The sequence below is a fragment of the Danio rerio genome, chromosome 24, assembly GCF_049306965.1.
Source record: "Danio rerio strain Tuebingen ecotype United States chromosome 24, GRCz12tu, whole genome shotgun sequence".
In the NCBI taxonomy this organism is placed as follows: Eukaryota; Metazoa; Chordata; class Actinopteri; order Cypriniformes; family Danionidae; genus Danio; species Danio rerio.
Genome location: NC_133199.1, coordinates 40,972,501 through 40,995,787, shown reverse-complemented (window position 1 = coordinate 40,995,787; position 23,287 = coordinate 40,972,501). Strand labels below are relative to the sequence as shown.

The 23,287-nt window shown below is 36.8% G+C and overlaps 2 protein-coding genes and 1 long non-coding RNA gene across 5 annotated transcripts in view; 2 read left to right on the top strand and 1 right to left on the bottom strand.

The window, feature by feature from the left end:
- Positions 1 to 121: 121 nt before the first annotated feature.
- On the top strand, positions 122 to 8,997 carry tsr3 (TSR3 ribosome maturation factor). 2 transcript variants are annotated; one of them, NM_001002370.1, is given in 6 exon segments: positions 143 to 460; positions 987 to 1,194; positions 2,670 to 2,863; positions 5,426 to 5,593; positions 8,289 to 8,343; positions 8,449 to 8,997. In NM_001002370.1, coding segments are annotated over 6 exon segments (894 nt in total). In that variant the 5' UTR covers positions 143 to 339; the 3' UTR covers positions 8,597 to 8,997.
- LOC141380762 (uncharacterized) lies at positions 1,375 to 7,158 on the bottom strand. Its single transcript, XR_012399546.1, has 3 exons — positions 5,014 to 7,158; positions 4,567 to 4,819; positions 1,375 to 3,127 (listed from the first exon to the last, which is right to left on the bottom strand). It is a non-coding gene; the product is annotated as an uncharacterized lncRNA (long non-coding RNA).
- A 2,964-nt stretch (positions 8,998 to 11,961) lies between the features above and the next one.
- Positions 11,962 to 23,287, top strand: part of pdpk1b (3-phosphoinositide dependent protein kinase 1b) — a 24,307-nt gene continuing 12,981 nt past the window's right edge. The window contains exons 1-8 of one of the 2 annotated variants that reach the window (XM_073940175.1): positions 11,962 to 12,472; positions 15,851 to 16,045; positions 16,152 to 16,194; positions 18,204 to 18,341; positions 18,748 to 18,892; positions 22,052 to 22,149; positions 22,256 to 22,331; positions 22,989 to 23,057. In XM_073940175.1, the coding sequence (XP_073796276.1) occupies positions 15,899 to 16,045; positions 16,152 to 16,194; positions 18,204 to 18,341; positions 18,748 to 18,892; positions 22,052 to 22,149; positions 22,256 to 22,331; positions 22,989 to 23,057 (716 nt within the window). In that variant the 5' untranslated portion in view covers positions 11,962 to 12,472; positions 15,851 to 15,898. 2 annotated transcript variants of the gene reach the window in all.

Sequence of the window (23,287 nt, the reverse complement as noted above, 5' to 3'; positions counted from 1 at the left end):
TAACATGTGTGTAGTATTGAAGCTAAAATATCCTTTACAATTAAATAGTCAAAGCTAAATCTTTATAACTATGTCTGTGAATAAATTAGTTTTATTTTGGTTACAGCAACAGCCATGTTTCATGACGTCATCGTGTTTTGGCCTCACGAAACGGCAGCGTGTCAGAATTAATCTTTAAAGTGTGCTCTAAAAGCACATAAACATTTATATTTAAGCCATGGTCGGCGTAAAGTCGGTATAGTGGCGTGGTGTACACTGTAAAGATCTTAAACCAATAAGTCGCTCACACACGTGCGAAAGTTAAAGACTTTTAAACCTAAAATAAGCTCGAATTCAGACATGGGGCGTAAAAGACAGGGTAAATGTGAGCGATCTGTCCACAAGGGTAAAGACACTCGACACAGGATGAAGGGGAAATCATTGGACACATTCACAGAGGAGATGCACGAGGCTCTGCAAGGTCTGTGGTTTCTGCCATGTCCGTTTAAAGGGATTGTGCATGCAATGTTGTCATGCTTATTTTAGAAAACATCTCGAATAAGTCTCTGATGTCAATAGAGTGTATATGTGACGTTTCAGCTTAAAATACACCACCAATAATGTTTTATAACTCTTTGCAACTGCCTCTTTTGGGCTTTGATGCCAATTGGGTGATTTTGGTGATTGTCGCTTTAAATTCAAATAAGATCATGGGCTTTTAAAAAGAGGGCGGGACTACAAATGGCTGTGTGTCAGCATAGTGGCAGATTCTAAAACACGTTAAGCTGAATACTAGTATCTTGCGAAATAACTTGTAAAATATTGTTATTTATATTGTTATTAAAAACATACTGCCATCATGACGAAATAGTTACTAGGATTATTGTGTTTAAAACTATGTTGGGGAAAAAAAGCTTCTCTTTGTTAAACAGCATGGAAGATTTTTGAAAAAGAATTAAAATTTCACAGGATAGCCAATAATTTTGTGTGTCATGTTTGTGTTTCAGCCAGTGAGCATGCAGATTCAGAGGCGGCCGGAGGGGTGAAGTTGCCCTGTCCGCTGGCCATGTGGGATCTGGGTCACTGTGACCCTAAACGCTGCACAGGACGGAAGCTAGCAAGGAAAGGTTTAGTGCGCTGCCTACGACTCAACCAGCGCTTTAATGGCCTGATACTCAGCCCTATGGGAACCAAATACGTCACACCTGCCGACAGGTGGGCCACACAGGAAACATTTTTCAACAATAATACATTGTTCGTTGTTGATTGAATATGTTTTTGTCAGACCTGCTTTTGCACATTAATAAACTAATTTAGGTTAAATAGCAGAATTTGCACAGAAAAGCTACATTACGCATGATGATGTCAAGAAATTCAACCAATCAGAGAGTTACAGTGAACATATAGTGCAAAAATAGAACTTTAACTCCACCCACTCCCATAAAGCACTTAATCGGGTACTTAAATAATTGTATTTACATGCATTATTTTTCAGTAAACCTGAAATATATTGTTTTGTTTAATATAAAACTAGTCATAAGGATATTTTGGGGTTGTTTTTAATTCAATTGTGTCATTCACAATGCTTCATGGGATTATAGACATTTTCTTTATCGAAGCTATTTAGTTTAACTTTGTTTTTTTCTGTTATTCCTACTTTTGTTCATTTGTTCATTACTTTTAATGCTTTAATTAAGACTTCTTTCTTTACCTCAGTGGAAATAATAGCTCTGGAACTGCTTAACAAGATCTATAAAGATGTCAAAATGTCAGTTTTGAATCACGGGAAAAATGTACATTTTAAAACATTTTCTTGAATTAATTGTAATGCAGCGTTTAATTTGTATTTTTTTAAAACCCCAGTCTTTTGAATGGTAGTGCAGATAAAAACATCTGTTTGCATGCAGATTTTCATCTAGGCAAAGCAAGTTTATTTATATAGCACACTACATACACAGTGGCAATTCAAAGTGCTTTACATAAATAACAATAAAATAAAAAGAACAAAGAATTAAAAGTTATTAGACACAGATTAAAACTGATTTAAATGTGTTAAAACAGGTTATGAAGGAATGTAAAAGAAAATAAAGACATAATAGTGCAATCTGTGGGAGGTAGCACAGTGCTTATTCAGTAAAGGCACAGCTAAACAGATGTGTTTTCAGTCTTGATTTGAACTTGCCTAATGTTGGAGCACATCTGATCATTTCTGGAAGCTGATTCCAGCAGTAGGAGGCGCTGTTAGTAGCTGAATGTGGATTTTCCCTGTTTTTACTGAACTCTTGGAATCCCTAATTTACTTGATCCTAATAGTAAAGTGAGCTATTAGGTTTGTATTCAGTGAGCATATCTGTAATGTATTGAGGTCCTAGGCCATTTAGTGATTTATTGACAAGTAATAATACTTAAAAATCTATTCTGAATGTAACTCGGAGCCAGTGTTAAGACCTGAGGACAGGTGTGATGTGCTCTGATTTCCTGGTTCTAGTCAGAATCCTGGCCGCAGCGTTCTGATGAGCTGCAACTGTCTGACTGTTTTTTGGGAAGGCCAGTGAGGAGTCCATTACAGTAATCCACCCTGCTGCTGATAAAAGCATGAACAAGTTTCTCTAAGTCTTCACTGGAAACAAAGCATCTGATTCTTGCTATGTTTTTTAAGAAGAAGAATCTATAATATTGTTGATTTTCAGGGAGATTGTGGCACATGGTGGTCTGGCCGTGATTGACTGTTCATGGGCTCGTCTTGAAGACACACCTTTCAGCAAAATGATTGGCTCTCATCCGAGGCTTTTGCCGTATTTGGTCGCAGCAAATCCTGTCAACTATGGAAAGCCTTGCAAACTGTCCTGCGTTGAGGCGTATGCCGCCACCTTCTGCATTGTGGGTAAGAAAATTCTTCAGGACTTTTTTTTTTTAGTTGAGCATTTAAAAAAAGATATTTTTCACTGTTATAAACTAGCCAAGAGTGCCATCTGCTGTTAAATGTAACCTAGAGCAGTCTGCTGTTAAAAACTTGCCTAAAACATCATCTACTGTTAAAAACTAGCCTACAGCACCATCTGCTATTAGAAACTAGCCTAGAGCACCATCTATCTTATGAACTAGCCTACAGCACCATCTGCTATTAGAAACTAGCCTAGAGCACCATCTATCTTATAAACTAGCCTAGAGCGCCATCTGCTATTAGAAACTAGCCTAGAGCACCACCTGCTGTTAAAAAGTACCCAAGAGCGCCATCTAATCTTAGGAACTAGCCTAGAGCGCCATCTGCTATTAGAAACTAGCCTAGAGCACCACCTGCTGTCAAAAAGTACCCAAGAGCACCATCTAATCTTATGAACTAGCCTAGAGCGCCATCTGCTGTTAAAAACTAGCCAAGAGCACCCTCTGCTGTTAAAAACTATCCTAGAGCACCACCTGCTGTTAAAAAGTACCCAAGAGCGCCATCTAATCTTATGAACTAGCCTAGAGCACCACCTGCTGTTAAAAAGTACCCAAGAGCACCATCCAATCTTAGGAACTAGCCTAGAGCGCCATCTGCTGTTAAAAACTAGCCAAGAGCACCCTCTGCTGTTAAAAACTAGCCTAGAGCACCACCTGCTGTTAAAAAGTACCCAAGAGCGCCATCTAATCTTATGAACTAGCCTAGAGCACCACCTGCTGTTAAAAAGTACCCAAGAGCACCATCCAATCTTAGGAACTAGCCTAGAGCGCCATCTGCTGTTAAAAACTAGCCAAGAGCACCCTCTGCTGTTAAAAACTAGCCTAGAGCACCACCTGCTGTTAAAAAGTACCCAAGAGCGCCATCTAATCTTATGAACTAGCCTAGAGCGCCATCTGCTATTAGAAACTAGCCTAGAGCACCACCTGCTGTTAAAAAGTACCCAAGAGCACCATCTAAACTTAGGAACTAGCCTAGAGCGCCATCTGCTGTTAAAAACTAGCCAAGAGCACCCTCTGCTGTTAAAAACTAGCCTAGAGCACCACCTGCTGTTAAAAAGTACCCAAGAGCACCATCTAAACTTAGGAACTAGCCTAGAGCGCCATCTGCTATTAGAAACTAGCCTAGAGCACCACCTGCTGTTAAAAAGTACCCAAGAGCACCATCTAATCTTAGGAGCTAGCCTAGACCGCCATCTGCTGTTAAAAACTAGCCAAGAGCACCCTCTGCTGTTAAAAACTAGCCTAGAGCACCATCGGCTGTTAAAAAGTAGCCAAGAGCACCATCTAATCTTAGGAACTAGCCTAGAGCGCCATCTGCTATTAGAAACTAGCCTAGAGCACCACCGGCTGTTAAAAAGTACCCAAGAGCACCATCTAAACTTAGGAACTAGCCTAGAGCGCCATCTGCTATTAGAAACTAGCCTAGAGCACCACCTGCTGTTAAAAAGTACCCAAGAGCACCATCTAAACTTAGGAACTAGCCTAGAGCGCCATCTGTTGTTAAAAACTAGCCAAGAGCACCCTCTGCTGTTAAAAACTAGCCTAGAGCACCACCTGCTGTTAAAAAGTACCCAAGAGCACCATCTAAACTTAGGAACTAGCCTAGAGCGCCATCTGCTATTAGAAACTAGCCTAGAGCACCACCTGCTGTTAAAAAGTACCCAAGAGCACCATCTAATCTTAGGAGCTAGCCTAGACCGCCATCTGCTGTTAAAAACTAGCCAAGAGCACCCTCTGCTGTTAAAAACTAGCCTAGAGCACCATCGGCTGTTAAAAAGTAGCCAAGAGCACCATCTAATCTTAGGAACTAGCCTAGAGCGCCATCTGCAGTTAAAAACTAGCCTAGAGCACCACCTGCTGTTAAAAAGTAGCCAAGAGCGCCATCTAATCTTAGGAACTAGCCTAGAGCGCCATCTGCGGTTAAAAACTAGCCTAGAGCACCACCGGCTGTTAAAAAGTAGCCAAGAGCACCATCTAATCTTAGGAACTAGCCTAGAGCGCCATCTGCGGTTAAAAACTAGCCTAGAGCACCATCGGCTGTTAAAAAGTAGCCAAGAGCGCCATCTAATCTTAGGAACTAGCCTAGAGCGCCATCTGCTGTTAAAAACTAGCCCTAAGCGCCATCTGATCTTATGAACTAGCCTAGAGCATCATTCGCTGTTTTAAAACTAGCCTAGAGCGCCATCTGCTGTTAAAATGAGTCTAGAGCACTGTTTGCTGTTATAATCTAGCCTAGAGTGCCATTTGATGTTAAAAACTAGCCTAGAGCAAACATCTTAATCTTAACAGCAAACCCTCTGTTGGATAAAACAAGCTCATTTTGCAAATCATATAGTTTGAATCAGCGATACACATTGTTATATTGCCATATTATGATATTACGATTTATTGTTACACCCCTAATTATTTATTTTCATGTCTTGAGTCATAGTACAGTTTAGTGTGATTAAATGGACATTTCTTTGTGTATTTATATGAATTGTGTCTCTATTTGATGCATCAGGTTTCCGTGACCTTGCTGTGCTCCTGTTGAGGAAGTTTAAGTGGGGTTTGGGATTTTTGGAGCTGAACAAGACTCTTCTAGAGCGTTACGCTTCCAGCCAATCAGAAGAGGAGTTGCTGGCTGTGGAGAAAGAGTTTCTGAGTGCCACACCTCAGGAAGAGGAGATCGGTAAGGCTTAAAGACATTAGGAAATCAAAGTGGCTATACAATATTTAGTTGAAACAACTTCCACTTTCTCTTTAACCACACCTCCTCTCTGATTAGTGAGTGTCAACCTGTCAATCCTAACAATCTAATCAACTTCCAGTTAGAGCTTAGATCGAGCCCAAAAAATTAAAACCGCCCCTACCCGAGCCAGTAAACCTTGTGTTTGAGCCGGACCCGATCCGACACATTAAATGTAATTATGAGCCCGAGCCCAACTATTTAGAACCTGACTGTTTTTTAATACGTGGGCCGTTATAACAGAAGACTCAACTACAATTCTGAGTGGTTTACTTTGAACTAAAGAAATGAGTTTACATTTATCTTAAAGGTTCAGGACACCCTGGAGAACTTTTTTTTATATTAACAGATTTGTGTGTGTTGAGCATCAGTTAAGACAATGTTAGCACCTGTCAGCTTTAATTGTGGGGAAAACTGGATAATTTTGAGCTTTTGTCAGCTAATTTCAGCTTCCGGGTTTAAAATGATTTTTGGGGCGGGATCAAAATCGGCGACGTAGCGCAGTACTGCAAGTGCAATAATGACGCGTCGGTTTCTCATTATTATTCATAGCGGAGTTTTCTTATCCTATGAGAAGAGCCGTCTGCTTAATTATTCATGAGACCTGCCAGACCTAAGCCCGAGCTGTGAGACACAGACCAACAGTATTTAGCCGTTCATGAAGGCTCATATGTGTTTGTTTCCATGATCCACGGGGTTTGTTGCATGTTTTCCCTCGCGATCTTGTCAGGGCCGATCATACAGCAAAGCTGTGTGTGTGCTGCTAGCATTTTTGTCAGGAGAGCAGCACGAGAATTAGAGAATGGCGGACGCTGTCTTTTATCAGGAGTTCGTTTACATTCAGACACATCACTGTGCTGCTGTGTTTGCCTAAATCCTCCAGATTACCAGCAGGGTTAATGGTTAAAATAGACAGGTCAGGAGACCTGCTGCACTGAGTCTGCTGGAGACAGGGATTGAGGGAGAAGTCCTCATTTATAGGGTTTACATGAACACACTTATCTTTATAATGATATAAATTGTGGTTGTGTGTATATGAAATAACGAATAACAAATGTAGCAGGGCATTAAATCACTGTTCATTTCTTTGCATTTTAACTTTGTGAACTATAAACTCATGCGTCTCCTCACGGTTTGTCTCATTTTGTGATCTAACTGACAACAACAGTTGTTCGCTTACGTTCTCCCCTGCTGGCTACGCCCACTCCTGCCCGATGCTCGCGGAGCTCCATGCCTATTAATCATGCATCTTTTGAAAAAACTCTGAAGTAGACTTTAGCCAAATGTGGGGGGTGTCATGGCCCTTTAATGAATAGTGCAATAAGAACAATACATGTAAACTGCAATGTGTGTTATTTCCAGGGTGTCTGCAGGGTTTTAAAAAGTATTAAAAGTTGATAAAACAATTATGAGAAAATTAAGGCCCTTAAAAGTTATTAAAAAGTCTTAAATCATGTTTTTAAGAGGTCCTAAATATTGTTCAAGCATTTTCCAAAGTGTTTGACTCCAAAAAAAAAGCATAAATATATTTATTTTCCTTTTAATAAAACAATGGCGTGCTCGATCAACACAATTGGTTCGGGCCGGGGCATGTACGGCCAAGCTTCTCCTTCCGGGTGATGATGTCACATAATTGGCGACAAACCCGGAAAGGTGATGTGACGCTCTCCACATGTAAGTGGAATGGGAAAAATGGGAAAATGTAAGTTTGCGGACTCCTAGTTGGAGAAAGACCAGTTTAAACAGTGGCTGAAGCCTGTTACTGAAAACAACCGCGTAATTTATTCCTTCAAGCTTTGTTTCTTCCGAGCTTATTTGAGTTCTGTTGAATGGTTGTGCTCCATTGATTTATTGAACTACAACTGTTTATTAAGTTAAAGGTTTGATACTGATTACATCTTGAAGTGGCGATGAGGTCTTAAAATATTCTGAGAAGGTCTTAGAAAGGTATTGAAATTTCCTTTAGGACTCCTGCGTATTCCCTGTATTCAGAATGGATCATAACAAAAGAGGGCATTCAAGGCTGACTATCATCCTTTCTGCCATGGCAAGCCTGCTTCATGTGTCTGTTCATCGTGGAAGTCCCCGCTATCATTACACCTCATTCACACCGCACGCTCGAGCAGAGCGTGTTTTTTTCGCGTCCATGTTAACAGATTAGAGCCTTCATACCGCACGCATCAGTTCAAATCTTGAGCAGAGCTGAAGCAGCAGTGCCGTGATCATTTCTTTGCTGGGTCTGTTTTTGCTGCTGCTCGTGCTCAATTAAAGTGACAATGCATTGATAATGACCAAAACACATTGAACAAACCATTATTATACAGTGACCTGCCTAATTAACCTAGTTAAGCCTTTAAATGTCACTTTAAGCTGAATACTAGTGTCTTGAAAAATGAAGTTAGTTAAACTATTATGAGTTATTAAATGAGTTGTTAAAACTATTATGTTTAGAATAGAAACGTGTTGAAAAAATCTCTCTGTTAATCAGAAATGGAGGAAAATAAATTGGGACTAAATAATTCTGACCTCAGCTATACGCCACTTTAGGGATAAGGAGACAATCACTTACATTTTATCCTGACTTTATTGATTTTAAATAATCAGATATACTGTAATTGTTTGTTTTTTCCCTCTATAGATCCTTTTGACGTGGACTCAGGGAGAGATTTTGTGAACCTTAACAGACCAGTCCAGTGAGACTCGCATTTATTGTTACTGTTCCACTAATATGAATGATATTTAAATGCCAAAATATTGAATATCTATTACAGTAAGCTGAGTTTGTTTTGTACACTCAGGGCTAAATATGATGACAGTGACAATACATCAGAAGAAGAAGATGATGATGAAGAAGAAGAAGATGATGATGATGATGATGAGGAGGAGGAGGAGGAAGAACAGAAGAGCGAGGAGCAAGAAAATGATCTGAAGTCTGCAGTTGTGTAATTTTAAAAGGAAACATTGAGGGTTGATTAAGTAACACTGACCTACACTTGACATAAGAAAACTTCTGTTTTCTGAGTGTTTGCTAATGTCGAGATGTTACCGTGTCGTGATTTGAGTCAGCAACTTCCCTAAAGACTTTTAATCATGTGTTAAATGAGCTTTTTTTGCTCTCGAGAAGCATCTTCTCAAACTATTAATGTAACATGCACAAAACTAAATGTGCCGACTGTTTATAAGTAGAATAAAATGTCTGAGTACAATTTTAAATGGCAATTTTAGTGTATTTAATACAAGTTTTCCAGATGTTTTGTTGATTGGATTTGAATAAATAACACATGTAACACAAGTAACACATTTTTTTTAAGTAAGTAAAAAGCTAGTAAGCTAGTTTGATTACCACATGCCAGCATCATGGAGTTATTAATACCATACTAGTCTTTTTACTTCACTTATCTTCATTTCTATAGTGCTTTTACAATGTAAATTGTGTCAAAGCAGCTTAATGTAGAAGATTATTGTGAATTGAAACTGTCAGTTCAGTTTTCAGAGTTGAAGTTCAGTTTAGTTCAGTTCAGTGTGGTTTAATTTTCAATGCTGAAAGTCCAAACACTGAAGAGCGAATCCATCCATGCGCAGCTTCATAAGCCCCATGATAAGCAAGCCAGTGGCGACAACGGCAAGGAATAAACTTCACCAATTGACGAAAGTAAAGGAAAAAAATCTTGAGAGAAGCCAAGCTCAGTTGGACACGACCAATATATATAGCCAAGTTTTTGGTGCAGAGCTGAAGTCTAGGCACCGGAGGCCTGAGAGCGCTGCACGTCCGTCATGGAAAAGCTGCAGGTGTGAGTAGGTCACTGGCGGGTTTACAGGCTGGCTCACGGGATGACCCAAGACTCGTCTGTCACTGGGGTCTTTCAGGAATCAGTCATGCTCACCACTCCTTCATGAACACCACAGCATCTGCTCAGGATACGGCCTGGTCTAGGGTTATGGAGACCTCGGGATAGGGAAAAACAGACTAACGAAAGCGTAGATGCCGTTTAAATTACAATGTCTTTTGGGACATTATCTGAAATAAAACAAAAAATGTCAAATATTTGTGCAATATTTGACAATAATCTAATTGACACTTTTAATATTTATTTAAAATGAATAGATCCTATTTAAAGACTAAATGTATATTTTACTAAAATGTAAAATATTAAAATAAAAAATAAATGAAGATACTTGATTTTAAATTACCTTTACTAAATAAGAGCTATATATTTTTTTCTCTTGTGTGCAATACACGTGTATGGAAATAAAAATAAACAACGCTATACTAATTTATAGTAAATACTATATTGTATGTTTAAATATATTAAAGTTTGTTATACTGTATAATATAGTATTTACAGCACAGTGTTAATGAAGGATCTGCATACTGTAGTGTTAACTATACTTTAGTTTTATATACTTTTTTGTTTTACCACAGTAATCTGTTTCTTGTACTATATATATATATATATATATATATATATATATATATATATATATATATATATATATATATATATATATATATATATATATATACACACACACAGTTAAAGTCAGAATTATTAGCCCCCCTGAATTATTAGAACCCCTGTTTAGTTTTTCCCCTATTTCTGTTAATAGAATAGAATAGATTTCTTCAACACATTTCTAAACATTATAGTTTTAATAACTCATCTCTAATAACTGATTTGTTTTATCTTTGCCATGATGACAATAATAATTTTTTACTAGATATTTTTTAAGACACTTCAATCCAGCTTGAAGTGACTTTCAAAGGCTTAACTGGGTTAATTAGGTTAACTAGGCAGGTTAGGGTTATTAGGCAAGTTATTGTATAACGATGGTTTGTTCTGTAGATTATCGGAAAAAAAAAGTTTGCTTAAAGGGGCTAATAATATTGTCCTTAAAATGGTGTTTAAAAAATGTATAAACGTTTTTATTTTAGCCGAAATAAAACAAATAAGACTTTCTTTAGAAGAAAAAAACATTATCAAACATGCTGTGAAAATTTCCTTGCTCTGTTAAATATAACATGGGAAATATTAAAAAAGATATATATATATACACACACATACACATACAATATTTACTCAACAGTTCTGTCTGGTTCTGATTGGCTGATAGCAATGACAGCCGTTTCACACATTATGTGTTACTCCGCCCACAGAGTGACAGCAGATCAATAAACTCACAACTGTGTGACGAATATTGCACCTGTTGCACAACATAATGTACTTTTGAGGCTTTTTTAAGGCAGAATTGTAGTTGTTTAGATTGAAACTATGCAGTGTATTGATAAGGATAGTACCTATTTTAAATATTTATAATTTTGGAGAGCAAAGACGGTTGATGTTATGCCACAAGATGGCGACAGAGATCGCATGAAAAGCCCCTGGGGGAGGAAACTCAGGGTAATTTCAAACTACAGCTGATCAAATCATTCTAAAACAGGAAAGTCACATTTTAAGTCAATCACTCTGTTTTGTATATTGTAGTGCTGCATTTATACCATAGTAATCTGCTAGTGCTTGCTTTGGCTTTTTTTCGGGGTTAGTTGTGATATCCCAATTGCAACAAAGAAATCTCGGTAGACGGATGGCATTTCATGCTGTTTAGGCTTATAATCTTAAAATGTGAGCAAAATCTCCTGTCTCCTATCTCACTTTAGTATGGAAGCATATGACAAGCATAATTTACTTTGAAAGAAATATGCAAAATGGCAATGCATTATGTTAAATGGCAAAGACATTACGCTAGAGAATCATTCAAATACTTGCTCTAAAGTGATGTTGGTGATTTACGTCAGCTGCAGATGTGAAGGAATGGCGGAAGAAAGTAGTTCCTCATACAAAAGGGTTTTCAGACCCTCTGTATTTGATTTTCTTTTTTATACACACAATTATGGCGTCGAACTGTTGTATAAACGCAATATCTCACTTGTAGCAGAGCGATATGGCTGTTTATCGTTAGTAGTGGGACACCAACGCACACCTCCCACCATTGAGTTTAATATGGTAAAGATGTAGAATTACCACAACAGATTAATTCTAGTAGTTCATAAATGAGGTACATAATAGCACTTTCGTGAATTAAATTTGATGAGGACACCAAAATTGGAAACCTATTTTTAAATACAATGTATTTGCTCACGGTTTGCCCATGTTTATTATCCAAAATGTAATATGTAGGCATGCTTAGTGTAAATGTTGTGTCTTCCCCTTCCATAATTCGCATTGATCCGAATGTTTTCGGGAATCGCCGTTTGGGGGCGCGCGAGATTTTTTTTCCTCTCGACTGCAGTAATGTTGTTGTGGCGTGACGTCACCGCGGCGAAACGAAGGCGCAGAGAGGGCGGCCATGACTCCAGTCTCCACAATTATTTAATCCCAAATAAATTACCTGCGGAAAACTTCCATGGCAAGAGCCACGAGTCAGATTGTGAGTACCGCCGTTGTCTCGGCATAGCGGGCTCGAAGCCGCCTCGCTCTCCGTCGCGTGTGCCGCCCGCAACGGCGTTTTTTTTGTAGTGGGAGGCGCGGGACTCTCGCGACCCTAGTCGTTAGCTTAGCATGTAGCCTCGTTAGCCCGCTAGTCCCCAAAACAAGCGCAAGTCTATAAACCAGGAAGTGTCAACTTTTGTTTCCTAGCGTAATTTATACAGGGATTTCTGAATGAATCATTAGGCTCGACGTTGGCGCTTTTAGGAGAGCGTTGTGGAGGAATGCTCATATTGTTGTGCGTTAGCTCTGCCAGCTAATTCTGTCAACAAATGAAGTTGCTTGTTTTCTTAGCCGTTAGCCTGACCGCTAACTCACGACACGGGCTTTGGTTCTTGTGAGTCTAAAACTTGATATCTAAGTCATCAAACCGCTTTGTTTATAACTGTTTATTAAGCACAAGTAGGAATTATGCTCAAGTCTTTGACAGACTATCTAAACAGCTTTTGAGTCCGTAACACTTTTAGCATAAGTCGCCTCAGGTTGTTTTGCGTTTGTTTTGTATCATTTTATCATATTAGTTCATATTTAACGAGAAATCGTTTGCATTAAATGTGTGTTAGACGTTTATTGACATATCTGTGTTTGTGTTTGCACATTTATGAGTGTTATTTCACACTCAAACGAGTTTAGTCACAGTTGCGGCCTATAGAAGTGGCTTGGAGATATTTATGGTTTCACCTTCTCAGGTGTTTTTGACAGTCACACAGATCTGTAGATTCAGACAAAACCTTCATGAATGTTACTGGTGATTTATCAGCTCGGTTGTTGAAACACTTCCTATTAAACTGTGCGTGTGTAGATTTATCAAGATGTAAACTGGCTTTGATCCAGCAGTGTAATTTGGGTGTTGTTTGTATCATAGTTTTGGCTTGTTTGCTTTGAATGATGATTGTGGTTCATAGGTTGAAGAAGGCAGGTATGGGCGCTATTTAACTTGGTTGAGGTGTGACTCGTGTTTTATTGAGGTGTTTTGAAGTTAGGACTGAGAGTAAGGCAGGAAACTACTGATTACGTTCATAAGTGTGAGAGAAACATGATTCATGTGGATTTGTGCAACATGTTAGTTTCTTTTTAAGAATTACAATAATGTTTAATTTGAAGAGCCACATATTTAAGCAGTTATACATTATAAGAGTCAGGATGACACTCCTTGGACATGTTTTTGTTTATCTAAGGCTGCTTTTGTTGTAATTTGTGTTGAAGGTGTGCTCTTAATGCTTAATTATAAATAGCTTAATACGTAAGCATTGTGTTCTTTTATTTAAATTAGCCAGTTTGCTGACTACTATGAGTGATGTCATTGCACTGAAAATTCATTTACAGCCATGACGTCACACATATAAGCATTGCGTCTGTATTTTCTATAAATGTGCAATTCTTTGTAGCAAATTATATATATATATATATATATATATATATATATATATATATATATATATATATATATATATTGGGTATGGGACAATAACTAGGGCTGTCATGATATCTATTTTTTGCTAGGTCATATATTGCACCAAAATAAATTGAGATATTATTGCCACTTTATAACTTATATCATTAATAAAAAAATAATAATGTACAACACAATAGTGTAATAATTAAGGTACACTGTTTCAAAGAACATTTTATTTTTAAGAAAATTTAGGTTGGAAATTAAAACATGAAAAAAAAAATCTTAAATCCAAAGCTGTCAACATTGAGATGTGAAAATAAGGGATATGCCCACCATAATAATCCCCAAATGAATAAATCTGTTCTTCTAGAGCTGTTTCATTGTAAATAAACAGTTAAACAATCAGTAATGTGTTTTATTATTATTTTCAAAAGAAAAAATAAATAGTATAAATTAGCAACAAATACATTTGCAAACAGTTCAGCTTATTAAAATGAATAGCTATTATAAAGAAACCATTTTCTTCACGGCAAAGCTTTCAGATTCTAATTAAAGAGCAACGAATGAATGTCTAATTTTTTTTAGATTTTTCGTTTGATTATATTAAATAACAGTGGTGTCACTTTAAAACCGCACACATCTAACATTATAATGAAAGCATTCGATTGCTTTCCTAACTATTTATGTTCATTTAGGACAAAATTAGTTGTGCTTGAAAAAAAACCCACCAAGATTGACATCTTTTGATGTTATTATTAATAATTATGTGTATTTGCACCTGAAACACAGACAAATCACATGTACAGAATCCATTTGGGAAACAGCGTCTGTTTATCACTATGAAGTGTGTCTGCTGACAGTCACGCACTGCTATATGACGAGGGCACCTGTAATAGAAAGGAAAGGCAATCTCGCTATTTTATATTTATTTCAAAGTGTTTCCATGCCTAAATAAAACAAAAGCACAGAACAGACGCACATTTAAGAGCAAGGTGTGGCCCCTGGTGGTTCAGTTGTATTGGTTGTGTATAAGGAGGCTTGGCTTTTTAATGTTTATTGCCACTCTTCAGAGAAAGACAAAAAAAATGGGAGAAATACCAGAAAATTCCTTTACAGGATGATAGCGCGATAGAACTGTAAAATACAGGAGAATTCTGGGAAAACGGGAGGGTGGATGCTTAAAACAAATAAGTAATAATAAATATTAGATGTAAACAAAAAAGGTGTAAGTCTAAAGTAAACTTTTAATGCATTAATAATCGGGCAGATTCCAAGACAGCATTGTTTGTTAAATGTTTGCAGCATGTTTTTTTAATGCTGTTTTTTCGAGCGTTTTTAACAGCTTCATCTCTTTAGCTAAATAATGGGACCTGTCTAGTGTTTCCTCTATAGGATTTTGTTCCAGCTGTGGCGGCTGGCATTTTACACAGATCTACCAAATACATATAACGTTATTTCAATGACAAATGTTGTGACTTGAGTGCAGTATTACAAGAAGAGATTGCCTTTGTGTAATACGAGCATGTAAATCTCTTCGCCTTCACGCCGATTTCCTCTGTTCGTGCACAACACTTCTTGAATGCTCTTAAATATACACTGCTCAAATCTTCTTGTGCGCTCTCAAATAAACGCTGCTGAAATGTGATTTAGTGCGTTTATGTAACGAGTATGTCTTGTTATTTATATTTATATATATATAAATATTTAGCTTTATTACTGCTATCTACTGGTGGCAGGTCTATCAACGTTAACAAAATATGCAATTATTTCACATATTTGTATTAACTCTAAGCAGTTTTTCCTTCAGAAAAAGGAATTATGTTTGATGGAGGATAGTAGCCGATTAAAATACTAGATATTCTAAAGAAAATGCTTAAAAAATAATACAGTTTGACACTTAGAACAATTGTTATCAGGCCATTATAGGATAAAACAAATAATATTAAACTTTTAACTCAAACACATATCTAGTACTTCCAAAGAAACTGAGAATTCTCAAGTATTGCACACAGCTAATCTATAGTTTCACCTGACTTAAAAAGAGATTAAATCATTAGTTTTATTAAAATATTAGTTTCTTATATATATATATATATATATATATATATATATATATATATATATATATATATATATATATATATATATATATATGTACACACACACACATACATACATATTCTGCTTAAAATATTTTTTATAAAAATGTTATCTTATGTAATGCAATAATTGCTATGTTTCTCCCATTTAGGATTTAGTAGTTATTAGTATGAGTTATATTTAATAGTTCCTACTATACTTGTGTTTTTCTCTCATCAGTATGATGTTGCATCCCTCCACTCCTCTGTTCTCATCTCCTGTCCATCCATGGTAAGAGGCCAGCAGGACACGCCTCGTCTCCACGGCAACAGCATGGAGGGACCGGCACCAAACGCCCAGCCCGCCCAGCCTCGCAAGAAGAGACCCGAGGACTTCCGATTCGGCAAAATCCTGGGAGAAGGCTCTTTCTCTACTGTACGACACACACACTCCGACTGCGCCACACACGCACACACCTGACAGAGCCCAGAGAGTGTGACTCTGTTAATGGACTAACCTTTGCTGTCTTTTATATTTACAGGTTGTCTTGGCAAAGGAACACACGACGGGGAAGGAATATGCAAGTAAGTTGTCCTGTCATTTAGGGCTGTGCATTATGATGATGATGATGATATACTCTCACCGGCCACTTTATTAGGTACACCTGTCTGTTGACTGGTTGTTAACGCAAATTTCTAATCAGCCAATCAAATGTCAGCAATTCAATGCATTTAGGCATGTAGACATGGTCAAGACGATCTGCTGCAGTTCAAACCGAGCATCAGAATGGGGAACAGAGGGGATTTAAGTGACTTTGAACGTGGCATGGTTGTTGCTGATCTACTGGGATTTTCATGCACAACCATCTCTAGGGTTTCCAGAGAATGGTCTGAAATAGAGAAAATATCCAGTGAGCGGCAGTTCTGTGGGCGCAAATGCCTTGTTGATACCAGGGGCCAGAGGAGAATGGCCAGACTGGTTCCAGCTGATAGAAAGGCAACAGTAACTCAAATAAGCACTCGTTACAACCGAGGTCTGCAGAAAAGCATCTCTGAACACACAACACGTCCAACCTTGAGGCGGATGGGCTACAGCAGCAGAAGACCACACCGGGTGCCACTCCTGACAGCTAACAACAGGAAACTGAGGCTACAATTCACACAGGCTCACTGAAATTGAACGATAGAAAACTCGAAACGTTGCCTGCTCTGATGAGTCTCCATATCTGCTGCGACATTCGAATGGTCGGGTCAGAATTTGGCATCAACAACCTGAAAGCATGAATCTATCCCACCTTGTATCAACGGTTCAGGCTGATGGTGGTGTAATGGTGTAGGGGATAATTTCTTGGTACACTTTGGGCCCATTAGTACCAATTGAGCATAGTGTCAACACCACAGCCTACTTGAGTATTGTTGCTGACCATGTCCATCCCTCTATGACCACAGTGTGCCCATTTTCTGATGGCTACTTCCAAAAGGATAACGCACCATGTCATAAAGCGTGAATCATCTCAGACTGGTTTCTTGAACATGACAATTAGTTCACTGTACTCAAATGGCCTGCACAGTCACCAGAGCTCAATACAATAGAGCACCTTTGGGATGTGGTGGAATGGGAGATTCACATCATGGATGTGCAGCTGACAAATCTGCAGCAACTGTGTGATGCTATCATGTCAATATGGAGTAAAATCTCTGAGGAATATTTCCAGTATCTTGTTGAATCTCTGCCACAAAGGATTAAGGCAGTTCTGAAGGCATAAGGGGGTCCAACCTGGTACTAGTAAGGTGTACCTAATAAAGTGGCCGGTGAGTGTATTGAGTATGGACAAAAACGTCTGCAGTTTCATGTTATAATCTATTGTTTATTTTGTAGTATCACAAAATACATTGTTTAGGGTAATTTATATGAGCGCAGTATCACACACCATTATGCTAGTGCTGACAAAAACATGAATAACAGCATCGTGAGAGTTCTGGAATGTACAATGTCTACATTTTGTATTATATTTAGCAATAATTTTTATTCTTATGTTCGACCTGTAGTCATTAGTTTTCTAAAAGTGTTTTATATTTTATTAACACAAATAATCATCACACATTTGCAGTGAACTTCTAATTAAAGTGAGAAATATGATTATGAATGAGTACATTTCCGAATATATACTTTAAAATAAATTTTTTAAAAAGTCACTTAAATGTGGTGATTATAAATAAACTATTAATTGATTGAATGCAGAAATGGCACTATATTGTGATGTGTGTGTGTGTGTGTGTATATATATATATATATATATATATATATATATATATATATATATATATATATATATATATATATACATACATACATACATACATACATACATAAATACATATATATATATATATAAATACATATATATATATATATATATATATATATATATATATATATATATATATATATATATATATAAATACATATATATATATATATCAGGATCTTAAATGACTTATCATGATTTAATACTTGGGCACATCGTGCAGCTCTTTAATAGCCTTTGCACTGACATTTGAGCATGTACTGGAAAGTGTTTGTGTTTCCTCAGTTAAGATCCTGGAGAAGCGCCACATAATGAAGGAGAATAAAGCGCAGTATGTCAAGAGAGAACGAGACATAATGTCACACCTGGATCATCCGTTCTTCGTCAAACTCTACTTCACCTTTCAGGACGAGGAGAAGCTGTGTATCCTTCACACAAACTCTGATGCTCAACTAGTATGGGTTGCACAGCGTCAATATTAAGGAGCACAATAAAGATGGCTGTTGTGTTTCTTTCAAATGAGCTAATATGACATGGACATGCTTATTTTTGTGGCATTTTTTACACTAAAAATACATGTTTTTAATTATTTTGAGCACATTTTAGGTAGCTTGACGTTTATCATTAGGTTTGTATGGTATGCCGTTTATTGAACTATCCCTTTAAGATGTTACTCAAGATATATCTATTAATGGCATATTAGGCTTCTCCTAATTTCTTTCAGCACTATACATGTATACATGTCAGCATATGTTAATGAAGGATTTGTCAAAGCCTTGCTTATGTCAACGCTGCATTTTATAGCTTGTTTTCCTGAATGTCGTGTCAGATTTTGGATTAAGCTACGCTAAAAATGGCGAATTGCTGAAATACATTCGAAAAATCGGCTCATTTGATGAGACCTGCACACGCTTTTACTCTGCTGAGATCGTTTGTGCTCTGGAGTACTTGCATCAGAAGGGCATCATCCACAGGTCAGTAGATTTGTCTTAAAGTCCATGTAAAATCAAGATGTACAATGTTTATTTTGCTAGTGCACATTGTAATTCTTTAGCTTAACAATTAATCTATCCAAGTTAATCCACTGAAAAAAAAAATCTTCAAAGTCTTAGCATTTGCTTCTGTGTTTGAAGTGGCGTTCCATTTCTGATGATGTCAACTTGACGCTTTAGTCATAATATACTTAACCACACCCCTTTTACCATTAGTTTGCTATGAGGGAATGAAGCACAAAAATAAAGCCCAGCCCCCTACTCAATATTCAGTTTCAGTTGGAAGTACATCAACATGCAGAAATAAGTCTCAGCAACGTATGCTTCATGCAGACTTTAAAGTGATGTTTTTTTATGATTAAAAAAAGTCCTAAAATGTACTCGCACGATTTACAAGATCTGTTATATTAGTTTATTTGCTATAAATGCTCATGTTTTCTTGTTTATTTATTGTAGTTTTGTTTTATACATTTAAAAACAGTGTTTTCTTTAAGCAGGTCAAAGAAGGTACTGTAGGTACAGTTCATATATCTGACTGCCTGTATTAAAGGACAAAATTGTATTAAAAATAAAATATAAATATTAATTTATTTATGGACTTTAATCAAAAAAAGTTATTGTGTTGTGAAGAAAAAATATCTATAAGAAAATCTATAAGAAAATATTGAAAAATCTATAAGAAAATATTGCAATGTCAGTTTTTTCCCAGTATCGTGCAGGCCTAATTTACATACATAGTATAGCTTATGTATGTAGTTCCATACACATAGTTCACCAGATGAAACTGTCTATGCTAGATGTCGAATTGGACATACTAGGTTGAATCATTTGTATTTACTGAATAATAAAGCGCACCCTAAATGTAATTACTGCCAAGCTGATCTTACCATGAAACATATTTTTGTTGGAATGTGGAAGTTTTAATACCATTAGACATAATTTTTATAAGTAGAGAACTTTGATGGACATTTTTAAAAAGGTACCACCAGGAAGAACCTTAAATTATTTACAAAAATATAACTGAAAAATCATATTTAACTTTGAATATAGGGGCGAAGCAGTGGCGCAGTAGGTAGTGCTGTCGCCTCACAGCAAGAAGGTCGCTGGTTCGAGCTTCGGCTCAGTTGTCGTTTCTGTGTGGAGTTTGCATGTTCTCCCTGCGTTCGCGTGGGTTTCCTCCGGGTGCTCCGGTTACCCCCACAGTCCAAACACATGCGGTACAAGTGAATTGGGTAAGGTAAATTGTCCGTAGTGTATAAGTGTGTGTGTAAATGTGTGTGCGGATGTTTCCCAGGGATGGGTTGTGGCTGGAAGGGCATCCGCTGCGTAAAAACTTGCTGGATAAGTTGGCTGTTCATTCCGCTGTGGCGACCCTGGATTAATAAAGGCACTAAGCTGACAAGAAAATGAATGAATGAACTTTGAATATATTTTTGTTTAAATTATGTATTTCTATCCTATATATTTGTCTAAGTTTTTACTGTGGTACGGATTTGTTTTTATCATGAAATATTTATGTATATCCATTTTGCCATGAAATAGCCATAAATTGCTGATGTGGCAATAAATAAATAATATATAAATAAATAGTTCACCAGATGACTAACTGTAAAGGATTCATAATTTCTAGTAAGTTTCTAATTTCATAAGTTTGATTGTGATGACTTCGTAGGGCGTCGTATCTGCATAAAATTTAATCCAATAAATAAAAAGCAAAGCTCTATACATCAGAAAAAAAGACACACATTAAATGAACAATGATTTCTGATTTTCTGGGGAGTCTGGAAAAGAAACGAAATAATCAAATATAAAATAACACTAGTGTTTTCATTGTGTAAATATTTACTTGTACTGTACAATTAATCTTTAAGAATACAAATTAGGGGTGTCAAAATTAATCGTTTCTTCGGTGCACTGCGATGCAGACGCAGACAATTCGGTATCGGTTCAGTAATAATCATAACCGGTTATTACTGACGTCATTTACCTCATATGCGCTCTGTCGCGAGGGAGACGATCGCGAGTATTTACAGCGCTTTAACTACTTAAAACTCATAAACTGTGCACAATTTCACTGTGTGTGTGTTTGTTGGATCAGTCTTTCATACAACAATAGCCCCTATTTCACTGAGATCGAGAGAACGAAAGTAGCCTACTCCATTTCTCTCTCTCTCTCTCTCATTCTCACACACACAGTGGCCCATTTGAACTGCTGCGATGGCTTTTCTTCTCTTCTCGGCTGTTTTACAGCGTTACTTTTGCATACAGAAACGAGCGCGTGTCTGCAGAATTTTCTCCACCATGTCTATCATACATCAGCTGTGAGATCGCCGCTGCCGCTTATCAGTATCACTCATCTGTGAAGAACGCAGCGCAGCTGATTGAGGGTGTGACCAATCAAAGGGGTGTAAGAGAACTAGACAAGGATCAGAAATTGAGCTGGATATTTGTTTATATTATTTGCTAAATGCTCGTTTTGTTTTAAGTTACAGTTTGTATATCTGAATGTTTGTATTAAATGACAAAATTGTATTACAAATAGTATATAAATATAAATATATTCATACATTTTAATACAAGAAATGCTGCTGTGAAGAAAATATAACACTGTGTATGGAAAGCACCGTCGATGCACCGGAATATCGAATTGAACCGAATCGATGGCATAATAATCGTAACCGAACCGAACCATGAGACTAGTGTAGGTTCACAGCTCTAATACAAATGTTTAATATATTGCGACCAAATGACTGCAATTTGCTTGAAGTACTTACACAGTTCTTAGCCCTTAAAAACAAATGCAAATGATAAGCTTTCACACTAAGGTTTAAATATAAAACGACTCCTATGTTCTGAACTGTAATGTCTGCTCAGTTATAATCCCAACACTACATTGTAGATCTGCACATTGCAATATCAATGCTGTAATGAAATATTGTGCAACCCTTATGTCAAAGGATGCTTTTTTCCAAAAAATTTTTGTTCAAAAGAAAAAGGAAATTCTTAAGTTTAGCACCACTTTTAAATGCTGAGGAAATGTTTATTTTTGGGTGGACTGTCTCTTAAAGGAGTTATTTCGATTATTCTATTTCTCCCTGTTTTCCATCATGATATCGAGTTATTTGTGCTACTGTGTTACAGAGACCTGAAGCCGGAGAATATTCTGCTCAGTGAGGAGATGCACATTCAAATAACTGATTTTGGCACGGCTAAACAACTGTCCTCCGACAGCAAACAGGGTAAAACGCTCACACACACCACATTATAGCCAATCTCTGATCTCTTCATACACAAGTGTGGGCTTTTATTAAGTGCTGTTGTCATTCTGATGTTTGGCCCCTGCAGCAAGAGCAAACTCATTTGTTGGTACGGCTCAGTACGTCTCTCCTGAATTACTGACTGAGAAATCTGCCTGCAAGAGGTAAACACGACTGATGAATATTTCATGCTGTGTAGTTGGAAAGCTTTCGTCGGTAATGAAAAAAAGAGTAAATTCAGATACTGTGTGTTAGTGATTGCTGCAGTGTTCATGTAGTGGAATTCACAGACATGTTATGTGTATAAGTTAGATATAACTTAATAAAAAGCATGATCACTCACACAGTAGATAGGATATATGTGGGATGTATTAGGTAGATATTATAATTACTTGTATATTTTGTTATCGTTATAATTTTTGCTTTATTTACTTTATTATTTAATATTATATATTTTTTACATTTATTGCCTTGATTATTATTGATATCATGTTATTACCTTGATTATTATTGACATTACTGTCACAAAATCTCTTTCGTTATCACCAACCTCAAAATGATGATATTATGATGACTATGAATGCTAAGTATTATTTTATTATGATTGTCATTACTGTTTATACACATTTTGTAATCATTTCTGTTCTGTTGCATTTATGTGTTTGCCATATGGTTTATTTTATGGTTTATTTAGTTTACAGTATGAATTATGTTTTTCACTGTAGATAAAATAAGTAATAAAAACTTTGCTAGATCAGTGACATTAGCTAAAAATTCATAAGTGTGTAAGATTGTCCTAACCATTATGTTTCTTGTGACAGTTCGGATCTCTGGGCATTAGGCTGCATCATCTACCAGCTTGTTGCTGGTTTGCCGCCATTCAGAGCTGGGTGAGTTTGCATTTAGAACAATAGGGCTGTTCAATATGATAGATAGATAGATAGATAGATAGATAGATAGATAGATAGATAGATAGATAGATAGATAGATAGATAGATAGATAGATAGATAGATAGATAGATAGATAGATAGATAGATAGATAGATAGATAGATAGAAGAGCTGCACGATTCTGGCTAAAATGAGAATCGCGATTTTTTTTTTTAACTTAAAATAAAGAT